This window comes from Notolabrus celidotus, chromosome 20 (assembly GCF_009762535.1).
Source record: "Notolabrus celidotus isolate fNotCel1 chromosome 20, fNotCel1.pri, whole genome shotgun sequence".
Taxonomy (NCBI): Eukaryota; Metazoa; Chordata; class Actinopteri; order Labriformes; family Labridae; genus Notolabrus; species Notolabrus celidotus.
In genome coordinates, this window is record NC_048291.1 from 13,878,565 (window position 1) to 13,897,255 (window position 18,691).

The 18,691-nt window shown below is 39.9% G+C and overlaps 1 protein-coding gene across 2 annotated transcripts; it reads right to left on the bottom strand.

Annotated features, from left to right (window-relative positions):
• Positions 1–693: 693 nt before the first annotated feature.
• Positions 694–13,523, bottom strand: LOC117832411 (ethanolamine-phosphate cytidylyltransferase-like). Of its 2 annotated transcripts, none has more exons than XM_034711515.1 (13): positions 13,168–13,523; positions 8,220–8,308; positions 7,640–7,801; positions 6,158–6,224; positions 5,957–6,041; positions 4,743–4,784; positions 4,073–4,211; positions 3,811–3,893; positions 3,623–3,700; positions 3,478–3,543; positions 3,320–3,385; positions 3,144–3,232; positions 694–2,068 (listed from the first exon to the last, which is right to left on the bottom strand). In XM_034711515.1, the coding sequence occupies exons 1-13, from the start codon at positions 13,302–13,304 to the stop codon at positions 1,930–1,932; spliced, it is 1,242 nt and encodes a 413-aa protein (XP_034567406.1). In that variant the 5' UTR covers positions 13,305–13,523; the 3' UTR covers positions 694–1,929. The 2 variants fall into 2 exon arrangements, with proteins under 2 accessions (XP_034567406.1, XP_034567404.1); XM_034711513.1 differs by having other exon boundaries at positions 4,073–4,220.
• Positions 13,524–18,691: the final 5,168 nt, after the last annotated feature.

Consider the following 18,691-nt stretch of genomic DNA (forward strand, 5'->3'; position numbering starts at 1 on the left):
CCCACTAATCCCACCTTCAAATGTGAGATGGAAATGAAACACTTTCCTCATACTGGAGTTTGAACTGTGCTTTTAGTGTGCAATATCCAAATCGTGGAATGAAAACTTCCAGAAGAAGCCCTGCTGTGGGCAACATGTTGCCCATCCTTAACCCCTTGCCGGGTGTTGGTTTTATTGAAAAGACGCCTCATAGTAAGACAAGTGAAGCAGCCAAGGCCGGTGTGGTGTGTCTCTAGGCTTCTTAGCTGTGTCTGTGAGGCTGCACGGTTACACAGAAGGCTATCTGCTTATTGTTTTTCATCACAATGCTACTTTTACTAAATACAAAATTTCCTCAGTAGACTGTATGAGATGAGCAAGTGACCTTATAATGGCTCTGATTTAAACTGGTACTCATATAGGCCGAAATACATATTAACTTTTCTACTCTCTGAGGACAAATCTGCCACTAAAATAATCTGCTCTTAATGGCCTGACATTTAACAAACTTTCTGTGTGAGTCATCCATATGCTGTAAAATTCAGATCTGATCAAAGGTCATTTCTGTGACCGAATCATGACCTTAACCTTTTCTAATGTGACTCATGCACGGCCTGCTCATTTACTGAGGGAATAAATTACACATTACACATATTACAATTACCCCACACACAGATGTTTTCTATTTCAGTGTAAAAATTATGACAATCACACTTTTGAATTGAAATGTTGTAATTATCAGCAACAGTGTACCATTATAGTCCAATCATTTTCTGCTGTATTTATCAATAACACAGATTATAGCCTACACTTAATACATTCCAACTTTACATACAGATATGTTATGCTTTTTAATCATATGAAACAATCTATACAGTAGTTAATGCAGAGGAGGTGAGTAAAATATACATCTACAAAAAATATATTATATAATCCCATTTCATTTAGAGACTGGTTAATTGATCAGGGCTCAATGACAGTAAGAGGTCTATTTCATGAGTTAGAGGTCTATTTCATGATAGAGTCAACAACATTGAGCATCTGTCATTATTCTCTAATAAATCAACAAAACGTAAGGTTAAAAGTAGTCTGTTAAAACTCTGTAGTGCTCTCTATAACTGGATACATCTAAGGAGTGCTGCTTAGAAAATGCATTTGCACGAAAAAGGCCAGGTGTGCAGGTCTCTTCGATGTGCATTTTTGAGTTAAAAATCTGCTCTAACAATAAAACAGAACAGTACTGATGATTTTCCGAGAAGTCAGTGCAGTCTGATATGTACATGAGGTCCAGTGAGAGTTCATCAACATCTCAGACAACCAAGGTTAGATACAGAGAAGCAGGGAAAATGATCTCCCCTGATTCTCCTGCAGAAAAACTGTGATCACTTTATAATACATAGGTACATACAGTATATACAAAGATAGATCAGATAGGGGAACCAATTGCTGGACAGAAAGCAGCAACAACCCCACAGAAATGACAAATCAAATCACATCCTTTTAAAGGTCAATGCCTGATCTGTACCTCAGGTGCCCACACTGTCCGTTCAAATCCCATGATATAACACTTGAAAAATAAAACTTTTGTTTGAAGGCAAAAACTAAGAGTACTTAAGGAATTTAAAAGTTTTTAAGACACAAAATAGGCATTTGATATCTGTCTCCCTCCTACGTTTTTCTACTCTGTGAGTGAATGTTGACTAACACGAACATGTAGTTGCATATGTAGGATAGATGAATGAACAGAAGATCCTCACACACACACATATACACATACAAACACACGCTGTATACCTGATACCCACAGCAGACAATGCCACACCGGCTATGAATGAGCTGCTGTTAGGAGTGCTGTCATCATCCAGGAGTGTGGAAGGTGTCACCACCGTTATAAAAGAGTCGATTTCACTGTACATGAGTTTAGATTAGTAGTCAGTGTTATGTTCGCACTCAGTTGATGGTGCTTGCTTTGGGGCCTTTCTGCAGCACTGTCTGGGGTTTTGTCTTTTCCTCCTCTTTCCGCTTCATGGCCTGGATCACAGCAATCTCTTTGGCCTCTTTCTTCTGGTTCCTGGCTTCGAACAGCAACCTGTATCACACAAGGGAAATTTGAATAGTATTAACAAACCCTAAGACTAAACTTTTACAGTACTTTTTACAGAAGTATGAAACTACAGCCTATCATTTTACCTTAGAGAAACTCTATTTCATCTCAGTACAGATTATAAAGTTGGCTGTTTCTTACAGCTAAGTACCTGGGGAAAAAAATTGGAGACTGCAAGAATAAAGTTGTGCTATTAGGAGAATAAAGTTGGAATTATATGAGTTGTCATATCTTAAGGCTGCCTTTGGACTACTGTTCTTTAGATTTTCAAACACAGGGTACCTGTGCTATAGTTAAATGATAAAGGCTCAGTGATGAAACCCATGACATTAAACCTTCATCAGAATATTCATATTTAATGGCCCATAATGTCCCTCACGTACTTAACCTTTAAGTACTCCCTACTCCAGCTCTTCCTTCTCAAGATAACACAAAGGCAAACCAAAAGTAATCGGATTACATGTCATTTTAATACTCTGGGAACTTTAACTGAATACATGTAATTTGATTAAATACATACTCGTTTAAGTACATACAGATTGTAGTACATACTCGCTTAAGTACATACAAATTGTTCTGTACTTAAACAAGTACAATATTAATTCAGTACATACTTTCACAAGTAGATACTTAAAATACAAATACTTATACTGTGCTTTTGAAGAACACTATCCAAATTGTAGAAAGAAAATACCTAAAAAAGAAAGTTCATCCAAGCAGCCCTGTGGTGTTAAGGATAGGTCTGCTACCTTTCAATCTGATGGTTCTTGGTTCAGAACCAACTAAGGGCTTCCAATGTGAGATGAAAATGAAACAGTTGCCTCACAAGGAGGTTGAGCTATGCTTCTAAACAACTACAACAAAGCTCTGTGGTGTTGAGGATATGACTGCTGCCTTTCCATGCTAGGCAAACCTAAGTCTGAAATTCTGACTATTTGGGCTAAAATTTTATTTTATTCTTGTAATATTACGATATAATTGCTAAAATATCATATATATTTATTATTTAACATAGCCCTAACACACTAGTATAATTTTTTTCGGGGTTGTATTATTTTACCTGTTTTTGATTATCCTCTGCACAATGGCGTCTGTAGTGAGGCTGTTCCCACTATCAACAGTACGCAGGATTCCTTTCCGCCGAGGCTCCTGAATGTGAAGAAAAGAGAGCAAAATGAATGTGATTCATCATCCCCTGGATTGCAGTGACAGCTCTTGGCGAGTTTGAAGACTTACAGCATAAGGGTCAGATCCATCCTTGCCTGGGTATATTTCTGTCTTCCCATGGCAAACAAGATCCACCTGGGAATAAGATTTCATGATACTTTATTTTTCTCTAGAACACAGAACTTGATTATCTACTCATTTAGAAGAAATGTATTGTCTGATCTTACTTTGAAATGGTCCAGCAAGTCTTTAGTGACTGCGAATGGAGCACCAATCACCACTTCTGAGACGTACTATAAATGAAAGCACAACAAAATAAAGAAATATATATTCAACAACATTAGCCGTAGATTAAGATGAGTATGAACTTACTCGACAAGCCAGGACACTGAGCGTTCTCTCATGAACATTCATGATGGGGTAGTTTTTCCCTTTGTATCGATTCACCTCCTGAAAGATAATCAAGAAAAAGACATGTATAGTAAACAGCCAACACTCCACTCAGAGGCAGTAAACGTCTCACACAGGTAAAACAAAAAAAAGAGTATAAGAAGACTCACCTGATCAAAGTGTAACCCCACTATAATGTATGGCTTTTCTGCAAGCTTATGCACTGCTTCCAGGAAGTCCACATGGCCAATGTCTGACAGGAGGCAGGTCAAGGATGCTTGTGGAAAGCTATTTACAGCAACAACCTTATTAATAACTCACACATTTCTAACACTGCTGCTTCTATAAATAGCAAGCACAGACTCTTTCAACTGGACTTAAATATAAATGCAAATGCGCCGAATAAACTCAGGTGACATCATAAAAAGATACGGAAGAGGTCAAAGGCTCCTGCCACATAGATGATGGTGTCTCCAGGTTGAGGCTCCTGCCCTGAGGCAAACTGGATGATCTTCTGTGACGTTTGCAGGAACTGAGACACACCCGTCCAGGGACTGTGGCCCTTCTGCCCCTGTGACCCCCATAATCCAGAAACAGGACAAAATGAGTACAAAGGGTAGCAACAGAATGAATGCTTTTCAGTGTAGATCCACTTTGATCCTTGTAAGCTGCATCACTGCCCCCTAGTGGTGTTAATAGCAATGTCACCTTTAGGCTAGTTAAGAGTTGTCCCACAAACCCCCCTGGCACATTTATTCAGTGCTCGCCAAATTCACAGCTTTCCAGCCTCAACTGTTGCAATTGTGAAGAGAGCCTCTGCTGCTCTCACACTATTTAAAACCCCAGCATGTTGACTCTGAGTTACTTTCCCCATCCAGGAACAGAAGTGGCATTCTCTATTTGCTGGCAGGGCCTGCAGCTTGATATTAAAGTGGCTCCACAGTTAAAGCCTTTGTGTAATAATAGTTGACATCTGGCCCACTTAACAACTCTGACTACTTGAATGACAAAACAATACAGAGAGAGCAGAGGCTAAATCTGGTTTTAAACACACACCACTGAAGGATTTTGTAGGAAGGTGATGATGATGTTTGGTGCCTACCTTTCCAAAGTTGTCTGTGTGCTGCTGATAGTCTGAACTATCCTAAAGAGAAGAGAGGATTGAGTTAGATTCTTGTACAACGTGAGTGACCTGCAATGCTTCACAACAAAGTGTCAGAGTTTGTATCACAAATGAAACTTCCAATGTCATTTCTTAAAAAAGATGCTTCATTCAGCTTGACAGTTTTGAAAGCTTCCAAACATAAACAATGTAATGAGTAGGTGAGATGAGAAGAGATGAGATTAACTAAGAAATAAAGCAGTGCATATTACAGGAACACAATGAGTCCATAATAATGTACTAAAAGTATCAGCTAATTAGTTTGCCGAGTATAAGTCTAACATAAACTTAACTGCATCAAACTTTGGCCATGATTTTTAACCACAAATAAACCATGAAGCTAAAAGACAAGAAAGCAGGAAACTCATTCAACTACCAAACAGGTTTATTAATGTTTTATATCTGCAAATGAAAGATATAAACATTAAGGATTTGTGACAAGGCATAGTTATTTATTTGCAAAATACATGCGCTAAAGTATAATTATTTAACGTAGCACACCTTAACAAAAGTAGGCAGTTAAATGGAAAGTATATGTCATAATGCATGAGCTTCTTAGACCTTTATTTCTTAATTATCAAACTAAAACTATGAATATTAGAGAGGTCTGTTGTTATGTCAGATTGTTGTTAAGAGCGCTGCCATGAGTTTTACAACCCCCAGGTGTCACTGTGCTTGTTTAGTTTGACTTCAAAGTGACAAATCTTTTTATCCACAAATTAAAAGATTGCCCCCAAAGGTACATTAGGTATCGTCTACCCAAAAGTGAAGCCAAACGATATCTCAATCCCGCCTGGTGGCAGGTGTATAGGTCATAAAGCCTGCCTCCTGCATGTTAATATGGCACATAGGACGAACTATAAAACCAGAAATACATGTCAACTAGAGTTTTCACGGACAGGGTTTCTGTCTTGATACTTTGTTCCTATCCTGCAAACGTTTGTCCAAGTATTCATTTTTCATATAGGACTAGCAGAAGAGGGGCCAGACTTCAATATTAAGCCTCCACAAACTAATCTCTGCTGTAATGTTAGCGATATCTTGGCTTCACTTTTGTACAATAAGAGGAGGTGCAGACACATTGTAAATCTTTTTACTGTCAGTAGTTAGACTGGGGTTGTGTTTTCTGTGGGAATATAGAGAAGAGTACTTACAATGTTGCTGTGGTGTGCTTTCGTCATCAGTAGCATCCGGCCAACCAGATCTGTGGTTGAAACTCCCTGGGTTCTCTTACACTCCCTGTAACACCATTTACATGATGTTTAATATTTATGAGCACATACACACACACACACACACACACACAACATCTCATTCTGACTGTTTCTGTCAACATTATTCAAAAGTAAACCTACCTGTACCGCCCTGACTTCTTCACCTCTTCATATGTGTCTTTCCCATCCACTGTTAGTGTAATATCATCTGAAACAAGAGCACACACGACATACAGCATGACTCAGCTGATCCAAAGTCAGTGATGAAGCATTTCTTTGATACTGCATTGTTTATGCATGTTATTTTATTGGTATAGTGATTCCCTAAATTATGGGCCTCTGCCCCCTGCTGTGTTGAGAAGGTACTGCAGGTGGGCCATGGAAGGGATTTTACAACAAGATAGGAGAAAGACAGAAAAATGAAATTACCTCAAAGTTTGACTTTTTAACTTTGTAATTGATACTTGGTTATGAACACACTGTTTTGCACATCTTTTGTTGCTACTCTGGACTGTATAAATAATGGACGTAGTATCCGTGACGTCACCCATCTGTTTCTGGAGCGCTGTTTTGAAGCCAATCGTCGGCGGGAGCCATATTGGATTTGCTGAAGTCAACCTAACAGCTGCCGAGCTAGTGTGAGGTAAAGAGGTGGGCTTTGTGCCTCCTAGACAACAGATACAGTGTTCCCGCCTATCAGTCAAGTCAGCTGTGCCTCTCATAATGGAAAACTCGTAATCTTAGTATCTTTGAAATTGAAGCGTTATGAAAAATGTAAACCCCTGTACTGTGTGTGCCAATAGAGAAATGAGCTACACTCTTTTTTTCACTACTGAAACTTTTTTAGTACTGCCTGTAATTACCACTATTTACTTCACTTGTAACATTTGTATATATCTAAAATTTGTAATCTCTTTATTTATTTATCCATTTTTATTTTTACTTATTTAAATGTATTCTTGATTGTACTTTTGTCTTGGTTGCTGCAACAACCGAATTTCCCCCCGGGGATCAATAAAGTTATATCTTATCTTATCTTATCGTATCGTATCTTTTTTTGGACCAGGCTGTAAACATTTTATTTCTGCTGTAAAGATTGTCTTTTTTGAATGGGTGTGTATGTGGTGTCCGGAGCCAGCCTTAAGCGGACACTCGAGAAACTGCAGTTTTTAAAACTTCCACATTGGCTTCAATTCTCGCACCCGGACATTGCCGCTTGGTTGCAACACAAACTGTAAAATACATGTAAACTGATTATTTGCACAGCATTTCTATAGGTCCACTTTTACATGGTAAGACATTGTTTTGCACCAGCATCATCCTGCACATCTGTATAGCCCTTCATTACACCTACTGCACAACTTATTTATTATTTAATCATTCTATTTGTGTTCCTCGACAGAAGAAGAACTGCACCTTACTCGCCTTTGACTTTTTTATTCTACTTCAGTTTTTGTATTTTTGCACCAAAACACCAAGATAAATGTCTTGTATGTGCAAACTTACTTGGCAATAAATCTGATTCTGGTTCTGATGTCTGAAATATCTTATCACAATTTTTAGGTTTGAGAGTGGCCATATTGGTGTTTCTAAATAAGGACTTGACATAGTAATAAACGGTACCTCCATGCACACAGAAGTCACAGTTGAACTTGTCAAGGGTCTCCAGGGTGGTGACATAGGGTGCTCCCTCCACGACCTCGTCCACCCACTTTATGGCTCGCACCATCTTGTATCTTTCTGCCTGAGTGAAGACTGGGGGACCCTTGTGCTTTGCAATCTCACCTTGTAAAAACAACAAGATAAGGACACTTATAAGAGACAGTTTACACACATAAATAATGTCAAGTGAGATTAATAGAAAAGAGGGATCAAATGCATCAAGCTAGTTGGTATTTAGTGAATGATTTGGGACTGTATTCAGTCCTTGCCATAGTTAATTATCAGAGTTTTTGGCCTTGAGTCTATTAAGGTCTATCTTGGTTTTCTTAATTACAGTGTGCTGTAGGAGGGTGAGGCACAATTACTGCATTACTGCTACACCACTTGCTGCCTGTCTTGGCCAGGACACTCTTGAAAAAGAGATTTAAATATCTAAATGAGTTATTTCCTGTTAAAATAATGCTTAAATTAAATTGAAATAACAATCCCTCAAAGTTAAAAATGTACTCTTGTTTTGGCAGGGACAGTAACTGATTCTTACTGTCTGTGTGCACTCCGACGATGAGGTAATCTCCCATGGCCTTGGCCTGTCGAAGCTGGTTGGAGTGTCCATAGTGAACCATGTCATAGCTGGGAGGAGTAGAGATAAGAAAAAGACATGCGATTATTCAAAGAGCTGCATTATCATAGTGAGGTGCAACAGCTGAGGGAGAGGACTGGCTTTAAAAGGAAGTAGAATGTATATGAATATATATGAATGCACTGAAGCTTGCAGGGTTCTCAAAGCTCTGTCTGACATTAAGATGCCTGATTTTTCATGAAAGCAGCAACTTTGTTTGAAAATGAAAGCTAATTTAAATCTTAAAAAGTGAAAAGCAGTGACATTAAGGAAGATATTAAGATATTTTTCATGAGATCAAATATACAAAAGCTATACATGCAATCCTGTTAATATTTACATAGTCTCTGATATTATCAATGCCCTTCACACAGCTGCTGTGATTTGCCAAATATCTGACCAAAGTCTCAACATAAAATATCAACAGTACAGTGTGTTTCCCTCCCACTTCACTCCGCCCTGGCTATGATACCATCTGTAGATAATTAGATTAGCACAGATTGCTGACTGAGATTGTAACATGGTAATCTAGCATAATAATAGTGATCGGACAGGTATTAAACGGCTATCACTATACCTACTGGCCACAGAAAAAATCACTTTAACATTACTTCCTGCTGTGCTTTAAACATGATACAGATTATTTATTCACAAAAAAGGGAGGAGGAATGGCATCTGTGTCCTCTTCTCTTTATCTTATTTAACTTCAGCACCCTCAGGACTCAGGTGTAAAAAAGTTCTATAAATAGCATCCTCAAAAATCAATAAGAAAACAGATGAGGCTCGCCAGAACTACAGAATGTACACAGCAGTAATAGTAACATAATCCCATTTTGTTTTCAGTCCCAGGCTATGCTACTGAGAGACAGCATCTGCGTCTTGCTGTGTGCAGTGTCACTACAAAACAGGCTGGTCTGCACCTGAGGGTATTGTAACACAAAAACAACCATTACCAGACTGTAGGGCTTTTCTGTGATTCAGATGTAAGAACGAACAGAACAAAATGTGAAAAAAAAGTAACAGATTCTGGTCAAGAAGGCTCATCAGACAAAAAAAGAGAGATTTTCTTTGTCATGTGCTGCCAGTTTGTTGAAATGGGATCCACATGTGCAGGCTCCGAGGCGATAGTGCAGGGCCAGAAGAATCTAGTGACAGGAGGAGGGGAGCACTTGAAGGTCAATGAATGGAGAAGAAAACTCTGAGACCCAGACAGAGTTACATAAGACCAAGAGGCTGCTTCTGGGGTGCTATAGTAGCTGTTTGCCTGAGGTGCGTTACTGTATTCCTGTTGTATTTTTTAGCAGGGATGGATCATGACAGTATCAGTGTGGGATGATGAATTATTTACTAAGGTAGCCTGTTAGCGGACACCCAAACAGCACCTTAGCTTCACAGGAGCAATAACAGGCAGGATACAATAGGACGTGTAGTAGTGAGGAGACAAGACAAAAAAAGAGAACAAAAAATGTCATCTGGTGAAGTTTAAACTGACTTAATCTAATGTTTTTGCCTGGATTCTTCCACATTAAGACACCTTGAGATGCAGAGTTCATTACTGTGTTTATTTTACTTATTGAACCCTTCATGGTTAGTTCCCAGAACACCGGTAGTCTCAGATAAGCCTGAGCTGAATGGGAAACACTCTGTTACGTCACTGAGGCTTTCAAATAGCTGAGTTTATAGTCTTGAATGCTGCACTGCCTCAGCAGTTACACAGTGGAAGTGGACCTTACTCTCTTGCCTGGTGATGATTCTCTGACAATTGATCTTTAACCCTCGTCACCTTTTCCACTGTGACAAATAAGAAAAAGGAGAATCTTCATGCAGATAGGGAAGTGTCGTGACTGAGCTTTCTTTGGAATTTTGCTCCTATGCTGCTGGCGCAGCTGGATATGAGTGAGAGGGTGATGATGATGATATTCAGTGGGGTTTCAGAGGGGGGAACAATGTGTTCAGTGGCAGGAACGGCTGCACGAGCAGTGGCGGCTAAAGCAGGTGTGGGCAGGATGGGGTTAGAGGGTTAACGGCATGAGCTCTGTTGACATTGGCTCTTCTTTGCATGCTCAGCCCACCGGTTAATATTCTGGCATCCCAAATATTCTGCAACATTCCATCAAACCACGGTCAGGCAGCCACACCTAAATGGCAGTATTCTACAAGAGAAAGCCACCGTAATCCTGGCCTCCGTACACAGAAAGTCAAAACATTTCATGTGCCGCTGGCCCATGGAGAGCCAGATGCTGTGCACTGGGCTTGGTGTTTGCACCATTAGGGGTGACCAGGCATCTTTAATGGCCAGTTTAAGGGATGTAGTTTATGATTGTTTTGATGTTGGATTTGTAGTTTGGTAAAAAAAAAAAAAAAGAAAAAAGAAAAGTCAGAAAATAGTTCCAATTTTAAAAAGCTAGTGGACGTAGATCCAAGTATATTGTCTAAAAAGTTTCAAACATGTAAAACATAGCTGAATTTGCTGATGATCAATATTTTGTTGATCATCTTTTCAATAACCCGTTGTAGCACCCGTCAATTCAACCACATTTTTGATATATCTACTACACCTTCGGCTAAATACATCAGAGGCAAGCGCATTTTTGCCTTCAGGAATGTGATGTTTACTTCTGATAAAGCAAAGATTTCAGTGTCAATGTCTTTTTTATTTACTTTCAGGGAGATGTTTGTTCATTTTTCTCCCAACCCCACTTACCAATATGATAAGCATCTCAAAAGATAAAATAAAGAGTTTTTTGATGGCACTGGAAACCTGTGTAAATGACATCTTAGCTTGAGTTCAACATTGTCTATGTACGAAATGTATCTAATCTACTTTCTATCATCATTGAAAGCTTTCTTGGAAGTGCCAGGGCCCTAAGGGGAGTCATCTGAGTACACATATCTGAGATGACACTGGAAAACATGGTCATACCTCAGGTTAATCTTAAACTCACTGTCACCTAAGCCAGTGCATGAGACATTTTCAGTGTGTTCAGTGTTATTAAACTAGCCTGTCATATAAGAAGGGGCCGGCAGTAACAGTTAGCTTTCATCATGGCTAATCTAATAAACTTGGAGAATATTGCTGGTCCTGTTGCTTGGGGTTAGCTGAAGGGCATTAGGGGATTTTTTTGGTTGCTTTTACACTTTTCCAATGATTTTTTGGTGTGTTTTCTTTATAATCTGTGCACCTTTATGCTTTTAAAGATGTATTTAGACAATAAGCTGGAGGAGCAAAGTAAATGAATCTATTTTGGGGTTTAGTCTTTGCACGTTTATGTGGACATGAGTCCAAATTTCCAATGGTTAGATTGTTCTTCCCAGTGCAGAGTATTTACATTATTGTGTTATGAATTCTGCATCAAAGGACATGTTGCTCACTGTGTGAGAAGCTTGCTACGATGTGTGTAGGTATCATGAAAGCAAACCAAAGAAACGTGAAGCGAAACATCACAAAGTGGTCAGTTACATATCATACTAATAGACATTTTGACTTGACATAATCCAGGTGTAACTAATAGCATTAACAAGGGCTAGTTGTATTCAGGTGTCACAGTGATAGCATGTATAATACCTGGACCCTGAAAGCCAAACATGTGTGTGCTGTTTGTTTGCTGATCGGTTCAGTGGCTAGATTTCTAGGCGGGTATGTGTGTGCAGTATGAGGTATGACAAAGATGTTATTGGTTTTAGTGGTTTAAAAATATAGTGCCATAATAACATAAAAATGGAATACACCATTGATTTATGTCGCTTTACAATATTTATAATGATAAATGATAAATAAGACATTTTTTGTTTACATTACTCAAAATAGTTGTGTAGGAGATTGCAAAGTTATTGTTTCAAGCAAACCTAAAGTATTATTATTTAAAGCTCCTGTGAGGAAATTTGAGTTTGTGTTGATTTTGGCGCCTCCTGTGGACAAAACTGTGCCTCTTCTTCCTTTGCTGGTCCTTTTCAACTGTACTTTGACTACAAATCTTCACCCGCTGTCTTTAACAGTTAAACATATCATTTACAATGAATCTTTGTCATGGAACGTGAAAAACAAAGGCTGTTTCTACAGCATGCTGTTGACCTAGTCCTACACCAACACCCTGGCAGCAGTCCTAGGCATTAAAAATAACTGTACAGACATAGGCAATCTTTATGCTGATGGTTTCATTTGCTTTTGTAGGACATATAGAGGCGATAGTATTACTTTTAGTCTGTTTCATAACCAGTAGAGAACTCCTCACAGGAGCTTTATCCAAATTTTTGTAATTAGCGACATTAATTCTTGTTTGAAGACTGAGACACTGCAGTTTATGAGGTAGTATTGCCAGAATCTATTGGAAACTTCATATTAGCTTTGTTTGATTCCTTGATTTTAACAGTTTGTTGGTTGAATCAGTTGGTAAAAACCCCAAATGTAAAAGTTCTAAGGTGAACATAAAAGCTACTTTGGTACAGTACATCCATTTGGCTCACACTTTTGGCCTAAGCCCTAACAACTATACATTTTAGCAACAAAAGTCAATATAAATTTACCCTGATGTTATTATGTAAGTGTGAGTCTACTGAGGTGGAAAATGAGTCTAGGAAGTCCCAGCAATGATGCCAAGTAAATATAATGTAGTGTACTGAGTCCTGGATTGCATTGTGTTTAGCAGTTAAAATTACAATGGAGCACCTAATGTCTGACTATCAAAATAAAAGTTTTGTGCATCTCAGGAGGATGCAGCAGCAGCAGTCCTGTAGGAGCTCTGCAGCAGGCCTGTCCCGGTTGTAGGTGACAGGCTGACACATTCGTTGAAACGTGCTCAGTGATACATACCATAAGGAATAAGAGTGTAGCATCTCAATTACAGAATCAGCCACCCTGGATGTTACTCACCAGCCATCACACCACACCCGGATCCTTCGTCTCCTCTTCTCGGGACTGCACGCTGCAGCGCTGGGGGTTGGTCCTGCGTCTTTCCCGGCTGATGCTGCTGTGTTCACTTGGTGGTGGTGATGCCCGTTCTTGATCATTTTTTAAGCTGGTGAGTTATTCTTAAAAGTGCAACTGGGAGATGAAGAACCTGGCAGAGTCCGTGTAATTGAAATGGTCAGCGGGCCGTGTAGGTTGTGTGTCCCGTTTCAGCACAGGACAGCCGGTTTCTGTGTCTGTATCAGCTGCAGCAGCAGAAGCACTGCGATGCGCCAACGCCTCCTCGACCGGCGACGCAGCCACGCACGACGCCCGGCTACGTCAAGTCGGCAAAGGGGAGCAGATACCAGGCTGGGGAAAGAAGCACTGCTCTTAAAACTCAGTCCAATGCCTCTGACCATTCAGCGATTTTATTTTGAAAGGCTCAAACCTGAAGTAAAGTGTAACGTAAGGCGGACTTGACACAGGTTGAGTCGTACGATGGAGTGCCGGTGCATGCAGCCGACATGTTGTTACATAATAGCATCGTTTTCCTCTGTCATGTGACAAATGTGGATTTCCACAGGAATAGCAGGCTATATGCCAAAGCTGCCTTTGATGAAATGCCAGTAGACTAGCTGCACGATAAATTACCCTTGCCCTCTTAACAAGCACCAAAAAAAAGATAAGACTCAGTCATGTAGCCAACATCCTGTATCAATTCAAGTTTCAGTCATTAAACATGTTTGGCTTATAATAATAATATTAATAATCATATATTTATTAAATGATATTGAGATAATTGTCTTCCCTTCTGAGCATTGAAAGAGTGTTTGACGTTCTGATATTTTGTAATTCACAAAAAAAAAAAAAAAATTATGATCAAGAGGAATGCTCTAACAGTTTTGAACAGGGGCACATAATGACTTTTATGGAGTGGCCCAACAGGGACGCTGAAACAGGGGTGGCATGAAATATGTATGCACACACACACACACACACACATTGCAGTATAGCATTTATTTTCCCTTTCTGTCTCAACTACTCACACTTACATGAACTACTAACATTTAGGGTACGAAGTTATACAGATGTCAAATTCCTGTTTATATTTTTACTTGAAAAAACAACCCTCTGGAGTAGCAACACATGAATCTTGTAAGCAATATTATTTATTTGAATAGCTAATCATCAGTGATGGTAGCAGGTTTTCTTTTTTCTTTTTTTGGTTAAAGTAAGCGGGGACTACTCTAACAGAAGTGTTGCTCAAAGAATTGCAATCATTTTAATATAGGGTAAATACCATAGACCAGGGGTGTCAAACATGCGGCCCGTGGGCCAAAACCGTCCCGCCAAAGGTTCCAATCCGGCCCGTGGACAAACTTTGTAAAGTGAAAAAATTACAGATAAGACATTGACTGCAATTTTTCAATAAAAATAACTACTATTTTAAATTTGTCCTCCGGGGGTCGCATAAAATCATAGTGCTGACTGAGCGCACCTGAACGGGCCTTTTTTCTCGAAGTGAGAAAATAGATGCCTTGCTGTTTGCATAATCCGGTTGAGATTCATAAAGACTTTTTAGAGCACTATGATGATCCACTAACTACTAACACTAGCACTACACTGCATACAACACTGTCCGGAAGCAAACTGTTCATGCTGAAGCTGAGGGGTCCGAAACAGTCAACTTTACCTTCTTCATTATTTTAATCTATCTGTTCTTTTGCTGTAAACATTACACACTGTGTCAGGTGAATGGGTAACCTGTATGCGTTGTGTGTTTGCAGCAGGTTTCAGGGCTTAAAGAATAAAATATTCGGCCCCAGAATGAGACTCATTATGGCAAAAAATACAACAGCTGTTTTTGTAAAAATATAGTTCATTAAATGTGAACATTTACAGAATTCACTTGTACTTTTTTGCTCTAAAACAAAGGGAAACATTTGGAGTTTTCATTATTTATAGGTTATTATGTTATGATTTTACTGTTCCAGCCCACTTTAGATCAACTTGCCCCTTGAACTAAAATGAGTTTGATACCCCTGCCATAGACTATAGGACACCATGAGTGTTCGCTGACCCTGAGGCCAAAATATTTAGAGCTTCCTTTGCTGACTGGATGCAGTATAGTTTCTAAACCCCGCCTCCTTAATGTTAACAGATGGAAAAGAGGCCAAACTATAAAATTTTAATAGGCTATATATCAAATCATTTGTTCTCAAACATGGTTTCTGTTATTATAGTTAGTTCCCATCATGCTGATTGGTGTCTAAGTGCTCATTTTTCTGAGAAGTTTAGTTTTAACTAGTTATTTAATTCTAAAAAGAAAGGATGTGACATCATGATTGACAACTATGTTGACAAATGCTGCTCCTGCAGCGCTCTGAACCAGATCAGTAGATTAAAGTAAGAGCAGCTAGAGAAAGGAACACTAATGTAAGAGTCGTTGAACTTTATATAGCCGCGGGTGTCTTCTTTAAATCAAGACAATCATTTGTGCTGCTGAGGACTGTACCCACCTTAGGGATCTTTGATCTTTCCTCTGTAATGGCTGTTGGTTAGTGTGTACGATCAGTCAGAGAGAGAGGAAGAGAGAGAGAGAGAGAGAGAGCATGAAATGCAACAAAGTCAACAGAGTTTCCAAACCCATCCCTTTATTAAAAATACATATTCAAACTCACCCCTCATTCACCTCTGATATGCATGAAAAGTTGCTGGTTTGCATCGGTGCAGCTAGCTCCTCTTCTGTCCAAGGATGTTTGAAAATAAAACAAACCATAGCACTGTCACGATTTCCCCAACAATCAGGCTAACGACTCACTAATACAAAGATCTAAGGTAACTGCTAGCTGTTAGCAAACTGACGAGGCATGAATGTGTGTGACGTAGGGCCATGCAACACAGCGAAGCTTGACAGCTGCTGATATTTGAACAGTAATAGACACTGAATAAAGATGTGGATATTGAATGAAAGTCTGAATGAAATCTGCTATTGAACTCAGACTTCAGCTCAGCGTTCAACACTATCATCCCAGACATCCTGCGCCAGAAACTCACCCAGCTCACAGTGCCGGCTTCCATCTGTCAGTGGATCACCAACTTCCTGACTGACAGGAGACAGCAGGTGAGGCTGGGGAGCATCAAATCCAGCACTGGCGCCCCACAGGGATGTGTTCTCTCCCCACTGCTCTTCTCCCTCTACACAAATCACTGCACCTCAGGGGACCCCTCGGTGAAACTCCTGAAGTTAGCAAACGACACTACCGTCATCGGTCTCATCCAGGACGGAGACGAGTCTGCTTACAGACAGGAGGTGGAACAGCTGGCTCTCTGGTGTAGTCAGAACCATCTGGAGCTGAACCCGCTCAAGACTGTGGAGACGACAGTGGACTTCAGGAGCCCCCCCCCCTCACCATCCTGAACAGCACTGTGTCTACTGTGGACTCTTTCAGGTTCCTGGGATCCACTATCTCCCGGGACCTGAGGTGGAAGGCCCAGCAGAGGATGCACTTCCTGCGTCAGCTCAGGAAGTTCCACCTGCCCCAGGAGCTGCTGATCATGTTCTACACCTCCATCATCCAGTCTGTTCTGTGTACCTCCATCACTGTCTGGTTTGGATCTGCATCCAAACTAGATAAACACAGACTGCAGGACTAAGGACTGCAGAAAAATTGGTGTCGACCTGCCCCCCATCCAGGACTTGTACCGGTCCCGGGCCAGGAAACGGGCAGGTAGCATCACCGCTGAACCCTCACACCCTGGACACAAATTCTTCAAACTCCTCCCCTCTGGCAGGCGCTACAGATCACTGTGCGCCAAAACAACCCGCCATAAGAACACTTTCTTCCCCCAGGCTGTCACTCTGATGAACACTAAACCATAACAGTGTCATACCTGTCAGATAAACACTCTCTGTAAATATACATGTATATATACAATGCAACAATTCTCCAAGCAGAATTCCATATTTCTATTTACTACTATTTTTTAAAATGTAAAAACTACCTCTGCTACTCACCACTGCACTTTTATCATATTATTTTAGCCTGTACATATTAGTCATGCCTATTTGTTGTTCTTTTGTATTCATAGCTGATGTTATTGTTATTACATTTTTTTTTATTATTTTTTGTATTTTGTATGTCTTATTCTTATGCCTTGTGCAAAGAGAGCACAGTTTACCTAAGTCAAATTCCTTGTGTGTTCAAGCATACCTGGCCAATAAAGCTGATTCTGATTCTGATTCTGATTCTGATGAGTGTAAGGTGTCACTGCAACATTACACATGTGGTGGTGCTGTTGGATAGCTATGGATTTTGGGGTGGCAGCAGAGTTTATCCCAACACTGGCTATTGCCCAGATGCCCCCTTTGCTATGAACACAAAGCATTAAAAACCATGGCCACTTTGTTGACAAAAAGTGTTTCTTGAATAAACTCCACACTTACGATATTCTGCAGTTTGTGTCTCAAAATGTGTCTAGTCATCACTAACATGAGCACAGAAAGTTCAAGTTTAATTGAAACAAAGCTCTCACACATTAAAAAAAAATCTAAATTGTTTTTTTTCTTTAGATACTAAAGCTTTACTTAGTGCAACATAGTAGCATGTGATGGAAAAATAAACTCATAGTGTTCCAAAATTTTTTGTGTTCTAGCTTGTCTAATATAATCTGCAAATGAAAACCACAACAAAAAATAACCCTGAATAGAAAATGTCATAGTTTTGTTTTTTCCTTTTTATGATTCCAAAAATCATTCATAGGATAAAGTAACTTGTCTTCTGTTTCATAGAGTACAGCTGTGCTCTGAAGGGGAAATCCTTCTGTGAAGAGAGTGTGGCGTCATCTTGTGGAAAAACCCTGTTAAATCGCACAACGTCTTTACACTGAAGAGCCAGCAGAGGGAAACACAGACCTACACATCACTGAGCTGGGGCAAGGTTAACTCCTCACAAAGGCAGTTATATTTAACATCCTGGTATTTGTTGTCTTCTTCCTCCTGTTGATTTTAGTCTTTTCGTTGGCAAGAATGCACAAGTTTACTGTCCTTATTGTGAGATGTAAACACAATAAACTATGCTGCCCTTTTTTAATGCAACATCACAACATTCATTTCACATAATAGCATATTCTACTAACAATAGAAGCGTCACCCCTCTTTAACGGTGTAGTATCTCCTCTATGTACTCTGCCATGGTGACATTTGCAGAGAGGAGCCCCATGCCAAGCTTTGGCTGCACAGACGAGCTAAATGAACGGCCTCGCTGATGGGGATGGCAACATTAATTGTACAGCAGGGCTGTGCTGGGAGAACTAGGGCAGGCACCTGCTGCAGAAGTGGGTGAAGATGAAGAATGCTGCCCTAGATCGGCCACCAGCTCACCTTAACCCAACCTGCCAAATTAATCAACCCTTCAGAGGCCATCAGGCTGTCTGGGGCAGGCATCCAAGGAAGACGAGAGGAGCCTGTTTTAAGGCACAGGTCACTATGACCTGTAGGAGCCTC